The 8,375-nt window shown below is 41.2% G+C and overlaps 1 protein-coding gene across 3 annotated transcripts in view; it reads right to left on the bottom strand.

Annotated features, from left to right (window-relative positions):
• Window positions 1–884: 884 nt before the first annotated feature.
• LOC111965031 (death-associated protein kinase 2-like) overlaps window positions 885–8,375 on the bottom strand; it is a 13,103-nt gene continuing 5,612 nt past the window's right edge. Inside the window, exons 1-12 of one of the 3 annotated variants that reach the window (XM_023988970.2) lie at window positions 7,269–7,410; window positions 6,067–6,198; window positions 5,569–5,790; window positions 4,634–4,772; window positions 4,329–4,458; window positions 3,425–3,473; window positions 3,273–3,299; window positions 2,858–3,010; window positions 2,700–2,745; window positions 2,417–2,506; window positions 2,093–2,179; window positions 885–1,748 (exon numbers count right to left, since the gene is read on the bottom strand). In XM_023988970.2, the coding sequence (XP_023844738.1) occupies window positions 1,668–1,748; window positions 2,093–2,179; window positions 2,417–2,506; window positions 2,700–2,745; window positions 2,858–3,010; window positions 3,273–3,299; window positions 3,425–3,473; window positions 4,329–4,458; window positions 4,634–4,772; window positions 5,569–5,790; window positions 6,067–6,128 (1,086 nt within the window). In that variant the 5' untranslated portion in view covers window positions 6,129–6,198; window positions 7,269–7,410 and the 3' untranslated portion in view covers window positions 885–1,667. Of the gene's footprint in view, window positions 1,749–2,092; window positions 2,180–2,416; window positions 2,507–2,699; window positions 2,746–2,857; window positions 3,011–3,272; window positions 3,300–3,424; window positions 3,474–4,328; window positions 4,459–4,633; window positions 4,773–5,568; window positions 5,791–6,066; window positions 6,199–7,268; window positions 7,411–8,375 lie in introns of those variants that run through there. The other 2 variants (XM_023988969.2, XM_023988971.2) reach the window with 2 other exon arrangements.

Here is an 8,375-nt window from a genome sequence, read left to right as displayed (position 1 = left end):
TTTAACTTTGTCCAATTAATAAAAAATAAATGTAGACCATCCGAATTCCTCAAACGTCTACAGGTAAAGTGTCATGTGTCACTTGATCTCGAGAAGGAAACCCGTTTGACGTTTTGTTTGTCTCGCTCTGTGTACGAGTCGCCACTCCCACGATAATGCTTGGCAAGCCCTAAGTGTGTAGCCTGTTAGCCTGTTACTCCGTTTCGCTAGACATGGCTGTTTGCGCATCTCCTCTCACCTGTATGTACTATATGTGTGGGTGTTCATGCTTACGAATTACACATATACTGAACACCTTGAACACGTATTATATTATGCACTTTTACTTCAATTTTAATGGTTGCCTAATTCCAAACTCACCTCTCTTGCATGCTCGAGTGCGTCTGTTGGTGAGTCCTCTATGGCAACGGGCATGTGTTCTGTAGGATGCACATTGGAAGGAGAGAGGGCATGGGCAGATTCAGGAATTTACAGTGTGTGAAAGCTCTTTATTTCCTTGGCCCCCTCTCTCCAAGAATGCTGCTGACTCCTTGGATCCTGCTCATCTTGGAAGTGCCAACTATTCAACCCCGTTTCAAAACCGCCATACCCTTGTATAAACCCAGAGGAAAATGGCAACAATTCCCCACCCTTTGATAAGAATATGAGGTTGACAGCCTGGAAACAATTTAGAACATTTAGAATAAGAACTGAAAGACTGAAGTTTGTAGGCCTCACTTCTTCTAATCCGTTTGTCTGTTACAATGAACGTTTACAATGATTGTGATGTTAACTATAGGTTCGCAGTGGTCAAGTAAGATACAGGTTGCAGTTCACTGACTATCTTGACCTCATGGTTCAAATATGGTAACATCATGTGCCACAGAAACTGATAACTCAACCAGTACAAGTAGTCTGCTGTCTTTAAAAAATTGTGGGCTTTCAAAGTAACAAACGTATATACTGTAATAGCTTTAACGTCATAGACTAACATTTTCTTATTCACCATCACAGAATTCACAAAACATGGTTGTTGTCAGTATTAAACTCTCATTATTATATATAAAAAAACAAGCCTACACAATGTTATAAAGTAGCTTTCCCTTTCAAAAACAACTATAAATTTGACCTTTGACATAAGCCAAAGATAGTTGAAATGTTCAATAAAGTATATCTAAGATGAAGTTTGATAAGGCTTTTAACCACATAATATTGTAAGGTATAATAATTGCAATTGAGGTTAGCTATAAGTGTGACAAACTTTATCCCGTGCACCATCAAACCTAAACAAATGTTTTGGCATTTTCAGAAAATAAATGTGTCAAACTTAAAAGGCACAGGCAAATACATAAAAGGCACAGGCAAATACATAAAAGGCACAGGAAAATACATAAAAGGCACAGGCAAATACTAGGTCAAATGGGGGTGAAGTGTAACAGAAGCAGTTTGGTAAACTACAGTGGTTTTATCAGGAACCGTGTCTGAGACATTAAGATTCAACTCTGTGGACTAACACTGGCTTTAGGCACCTGCACATCACGGGTTCGTTACTCGTATTGTGATTGGTACATCACAGGTTCGTTACTCGTATTGTGATTGGTACACTCACAAAAGGCTTCTCTCCATTTCCCCATGGTGGGATGGATAGAGGTGGTCTGAGGCTGTGTTAGTGACCCCAGTGGTCTTATTTAGGAACTGCTGCTGAGTCTGCGGCGAATGAGAGAAGCAGGCTTGGTCTCCGTGTCCTCCTGGTCGCTCTCACACTGCCTCTGACAAGGGGACGACAATTGCAGAGATATTCAGACATAAGCATATCAACAGCCTCATCGATATGTTGATATTGAGAGTATAATAAAGGGATTTATAACAGTTCAAATAAAGGGATTGTAACATTATGATGAAATATGTGTGCAATATTTCATTGTAGTTTTCCTGTTTTTCTTCTTTCCCTGGCATATAATTGATTAGTATATTACGATTGATTAAAATTGGTGTTATTGATGGCCCAGACAGTACACACAGCTAGTTATATAGGTCTTAGTCAGACTTTGAGAACAGGGCAGAAGCCAGCATGTCCCCTGGTCTAGACCCAGTCCTTTCTGCTCTCTCTTACCAGTTCTGGGTCCTCCTGGGACCTGCTTTTACACTGCAACTGCAGGCGAAATAATCTGTTACACGCCCACACCATGTTATACGACATCTACAGAGAGAGAGGGGGGGGGAGGATTTAAAAAGGGTATGAAAAGAGAAGGTGTCCATAGGAAAGCAGGACTTTGGAAAGAAAAAGGCAAATATGATGCAATACAATGTCCGGACCAGCAGGTGTCGGGCTCTCACCAATATTGTAGGACTACTGCTGCACACCAATGCAGATACAGGGTAGGAGAAAAGAAGAGGAAGCTACTTTGGAATATTGAGATGCACCACTGGGCCTCACCTTCCATTTCCTTTTGGCGTTGAACTTCTTGAAGCTTTTCATGTTGATGGACGATCGACTTCTGTTATCCGCCTGTTTGCGCGTGAGGGGCTGATAAACAAGGAATGAACGTGATATTGTAATAGACGCTTTAGCCTTTATCCAAAGTGACATGCAGTTCAAAGCTTTTCAGTGTGAATCATACTCACAACTTAAGCTTTCCTACTCAAACCTTATAATGTGCTTATGTTGGGTTTATGTATTGAAGTTACCCCAATCAAATCACAATTCTCTCTTCTCTCACCTTGATCCAAGGGTGTACTAGACATTCATCCGCTGTCATTCTCTCTCTGTAGGAGGGACACACATCATTAAGTAATAGATTGTTGCATAGTATACAGAGGTTATAGACAATAACCATATCAATTAAACTAATAAATGAATGAGTGATCGTTTGTTTACATTGGGTCTTTGACCAGCAGTTTCTCAATAAAGTCTTTGGCCATGGTGCTGGTCTGGTTGAAATAGTTCTCTTCAAAATCATAGATCATCCCCACAATGTTCTTTAGTGTCTCCTCATCATTATCTCCTTGAAAGGGGGACAAACCACTCAACCTGTAGAATAGGGGGGTATTAGAGAATATGTGTAGCTACCAGAGGAGGCTGGTGGGCGGAGCTATATGAGGACAGGCTCATTGTAATGGCTGCAATGTAATAAATTGCATTGGAGTCAAACGTGGTTTCATGTTTGATACCTTTCCATTTATTTCATTACAGATATTAAAATTAGCCGGTCCTCCTATAGCTCCTCCCACCAACCTCCACTGGTAGCTATGGTATGTAAATTTCAAATTGTCCACTTGTTTTGCATACTCACAATATGTAGGTTATCACACCAATACTCCTGGAGATGAAAGAGAAGAGAGATATGAGTGACTTTGTGTGCACAAAACTTTTTACCCTGACAGTCAAGGCAGCTGGGACATTTTGTTTTGTTTTTCTAATGAATAATATTTTAGTAATGGTTACCAAATGTCGGCTGCCTCGCTCAGGGGTTCGTAGTTAATCACCTCAGGGGCTGGGAAGAAAACGGAAATGGAGAAGGGGGAGAGCGAAAGAGAGAAAGGGAGAGATAATGAGATACACATAACACAATCCAGCCTTATCCAGAAAAACAGAGTGTGTGTAAGAGAGGAAAAGAACAGATAGTAAGAGAGAGATCTTTTGTAAGGACCTGAGAATACAATAGAGGAGAGTGTAACTTCCTTTTGTCACAACAGTCACTGTGTCATTGTGTTAGGAAACACTGGGTGATGCTAACACTGCTGTTGCACAACATAATGGCATTCTCTAACGATGTTAAATGCTCTAAGGCCGTCATTGTAAATAAGAATTTGTTCTCAACTGACTTGCCTAGTTAAATAAAGGTTAAATAAATAAAAAATATAAATAAATCCTAAAATCTTACAGTAAAACACATGAAAATGGGCAACTAGTTGGGGAATGAGTGGGTTATGGTAGAACCCATGGCCCGACAATAATACCCATGCAACACTTAAAGTAATCATTCCGTTACACTCTTTGTGTTGGCGACTCAGGTTGCATCACGCATTTCATGTCTGTTGAAACTTCTCACCTAGTCACACGTCTCTCTCACTACCCCCAGCTCCCCACCACACGCTCTGATGTCACATCCTGTCCACAACCACACTACTACCCCTTGGAAACTGTCTCCATGGAAACCTCAGCACCTTTCTAGAGGCTCATGCTAAATAAAAACTAAAACAGACAGGAAGATACACTGTACACACATCAAACATACACACCATAATCACACACTAACAAAATGCTCACACAACATGACACACATACTGACTGACACAATTTCCACCAAACAAACACAGACAGTAAACATGTGGAATGTTCCACTTACAGATGTACTGTGGGGTCCCAGATAGGCTCCTGTACTCCTCTCCCTGTTTGAAGCGATGGGCCAGTCCAAAGTCAATGATCTTGATGTGGGGGTGTGGAATCGTCTTGTCAGCCAGCATGATGTTCTCTGGCTAAATGGAAAACAGAGAGCATTGCACACACAATGCGAAATCCTGATGGAATGAAAAACAGCCCAAATGGGTTTGGTCAAGGGGCAACAGAGTCAGGAAACGGGAGGCCCGTCCCACCTAATTCATGGTACAGGGAAGCACTGCTTTCTATCAGCTCTATTCCTGTGTGTCTCACCTTGAGGTCAAAGTGGGCAATGTTCTTAGTGTGCATAAAGCCCACTCCCATGAGGATCTGCTTCAAGAACTCTATGGCCTCCTCCTCAGACAGGCTCTCCTTCTCTGCTATGAAATCAAACAGCTCCCCACCACTGATACTAGAGCAGAGATGGGAGGGGAGTGGGGGGGTGGAGGAGAGAGAAAAGAGAGAGAAAAAAATAGATGTAAGTTTGTCAGTAGAATATCTTCATCACATACAGATGTAGGATCTTAATTTGATCACCCTGTTGCAGGAGACATTTAGAACTTGTAATATATTTGAGGTTTAAAAGCCTTCTGAAGTTTGTATTTTCTACTTTGAAATTTCAGACTTGATTTTCCCTTAAGAATAATGTATCAACCCCTACACAAATGTCAATTAATTATAATCCACATAATAATTCAAATTTCTTGTTGCTGCAGGATTATTTCCCTGCTGTAACAAACTGGCTCAAATTAAGATCCTACATCTGTCGACTTATAATAACTAGACCAAGTTATAAAAATGGCATCGCATTCATTCCTATTAAAGTTACTCGAAAGTGAATCAGCCTAAAAGTTTGCTTCAAGATCTTTTATTCATGAACTCTTGTTTCCTGGAGTGCAGCACCAGTTTGGTTGCAGTTGTGAGTGTGTCTGTATTTGGGGGGGCTATTGTTCAGTTATATTAATAGGCTTTGGGTTATCTGTCTGGCCTGGACTATTAGATCAATGCTAGTAATGACAGGAGGATTAGATGGGCTGACGGGACCAAGTGCTTCTCATTGTGTTCCCATTAAACAGGGTGGGAGTTAGAGTTGTGCTCCACACAACTATTTCCATCCCACCTGCTGTGGGCTGAGGGGGGACGACAGACAGAGAGACAGAGACCAGCAGAGGTCTCCCCCTCCCTCCATCTGTCCCCACTTGACTCACAGCTCCACGATGAGCACCACCTCGGCGCGACTCTCAAACACGTCCCTGAGGGCCATGACGTTGGCGTGCTGCAGGCTCTGCAGTATCTCCACCTCCGTCTCCACACTCTTCTTCTCCAGGCCCAGGCGGCTACTAGCGCTCCGACGCAGCTTCAGGAACTTCCCCGCCCAGTGGACCCCGGACGCCCGCTCCAGCACCGCACGCACTTGCCCAAAGTGACCACTAGAGGGGGGCAGAGAGGGATGATATCGTAGGGAACTTTTGCATTGAGCTCTATATTACGCTGAACTACTCCTGTGATGCTAATAGGCCTAAAGCTTGTTTGAATGTGAGATGAGAGAGAGTAATAGAGAGGGGCATTGCACCTTTCTAGTACTATTTACTTAGCAGTGTATTCCTAGAATTATATGTAAATTAAGTTCAATTCAAATCAATTCAAATGAACATCAATTAATGTCTAGTGCTGTTCCATTCTCTACTCCAAACCTTCTCACTCACCTGCCAAGAACCTCTCCAATCTCATAGTAGTCCTCCACATTCTGCAGCTTAATCTGAGCCATGGTCTTGCTCTTTTTCCCTCTTTCCCCCCCTCACACTCTTTTTCTGGTTGTTTTCCAGAGCTACTGCACTCTGTAGAAGTGAGGGAAGAAAGAGGGATGACAGAATAGATGTGGAAGGTAAACTAAAATGTATTTCAAATATAGAAGCAAGTAAGTCACCAGACAGCATCAGGAACCATGGAAGAATGCCGGGACAATAAACAGAACTCTGTGTGTAGATAGAATTATGACAAGCGTATAGCAGCAGATAAACTATAAACTAATGGAAACAAACATGGACATAAATTGAAAAAGGCACACACACGCACACCAACCCACACAACCATGGTCGCTGGCAGATGTTTTGGGTTGGCATAGGGGGAGGGGGGTTTGGAGCGATTTTTAAAAATGTATTTATCATCATCCCTACTTTGCGCAACTATGCACACAAGAAAACAGCCAACCCCCATGATTTGTATCACGTTACAGTTTTTTCAATCACTTTGATGAGATTTTCCCAAGTATGTCACAACGGTTAGTACACAACTCAAAACAGATCCTCAAAAAGGCAGTTGTTTCAAAACTCTAAGCACTTTTTCAATTGACTTGATTCAATACTTAGTGCTGAAGATTTGAACTGTAGCACGATTGAAATCTAGGCCACAATTCAATTTGTATTGTGAAAGTTCAGCGCTGTAGCGCGATTGAAATTGATAGGTCATTTCTGATTGAGGCGACATATGCAGCGTTTACCGTGAATGCAGTCTCCCCGAACGCGGGAACAGTGCCTTTAAATTTAAATCACGCTATAGCAATTTGATCGCACATTGGGATAGAAATCAAGGACATTTTCAGTGAATGTTTATGGGTAGTGCTAGTGAATTGCCTAATGTGAAAACAGTGTAATATACATTACTGTAGCATATTACATTCAAAGAACAATTTGCATCTTGCATTTTTTTATATTAGATCAACTGTTAGTTAAAACAATTACATTGAGAAGATATCATGATGTGTTTTGGTGATTAAATCAATGTTCTCATGGTATTTCACAGTAAAATAAAATTTTGGATCAATGGTTGTGTGGTGAAAGTCTACAAACTAAAATGAATACAAAATAAAAGGTTTTGAATATAAGATTAGCTGTGTTACAAGTCTTACCAGTTTGGAGTTTTTTACTAAGAGTTTAGAAAATTCACCATATACTTGTGAAAAGAGCACCAAAGCGATTGAAGAAAAAAAACGGTCAATAGACAACTACACCTCTTCCTTGCATTTCATGTGTGTGTTTGATGGTCAGTCTTGCACGAACACTGATAACTGGGACAAAAGCAGCCACTGACTGCGCCCTCATCCGGATGTTTTATATAGAACAGACATTTTCTGCTGTGTGTCTGTATATATGTGTGTGTGTGTGTTTGATGTCATCACCTTGCATGAGGTATGGAAGTTGTTTATGAATGGTAGTGGTTAATAGAGATGTTATTACATCACGTTAATCAATGCTGAACAAATGTTCCACTACGGCTTGTTAATTTAGCAACAAAAATCAAATAATTATTCTTTACACACAACCACCAACACACATCCTTCCCTGCTGATGCTGGAGCACAAAGGCATGCTCTGTATCTGTAAATATTTACATGTCACCGGAAATAGCATTCATTTATCAGTGAACGCCCCAATGTGCTGTCAGCACACACACACCAACTAGCCAGGGGCCAAAGTGTTCTGCTTAACCACAACACAGATGAGAATACTTCTGTGAAAAAGAGAAAGACAGAGAGGTGTGTCCATATGCCCTGTGCATGTACAGTATGTGGCCTGTATGCAGGGCCTAGGGGTTTCTACTGTGTATGAGTGATGCATGGCATGATAACGGGTTCCAATCAATAGTCGGATAATAAATCAATGTACTCCTCACACTCAGTCATGGCAAGTTCTATCACCACATATCAAATCAAATTATATTTGTCACATGTGCTGAATACAAGTGGTGTAGACTTTACCATGAAATGCTTGCTTATGAGCACTTCCCAACGATGCAGAGTTTAAAGATATTAATAATAACTAAATAGTAACACAAGAGGAAGAAAAGAAAATACACAATAATGGAGCTATATACAGGGAGTACCAGTACCAGATCAATGTGGAGCTATATACAGGGAGTACCAGTACCAGTACCAGATCAATGTGGAGCTATATACAGGGAGTACCAGTACCAGATCAATGTGGAGCTATATACAGGGAGTACCAGTACCAGATCAA

Source organism: Salvelinus sp. IW2-2015, linkage group LG6.1 (assembly GCF_002910315.2).
Source record: "Salvelinus sp. IW2-2015 linkage group LG6.1, ASM291031v2, whole genome shotgun sequence".
NCBI lineage: Eukaryota > Metazoa > Chordata > Actinopteri > Salmoniformes > Salmonidae > Salvelinus > Salvelinus sp. IW2-2015.
The sequence above is the reverse complement of the archived record's forward strand: the minus strand, read 5'-3'. Positions and strand labels throughout refer to the sequence as shown.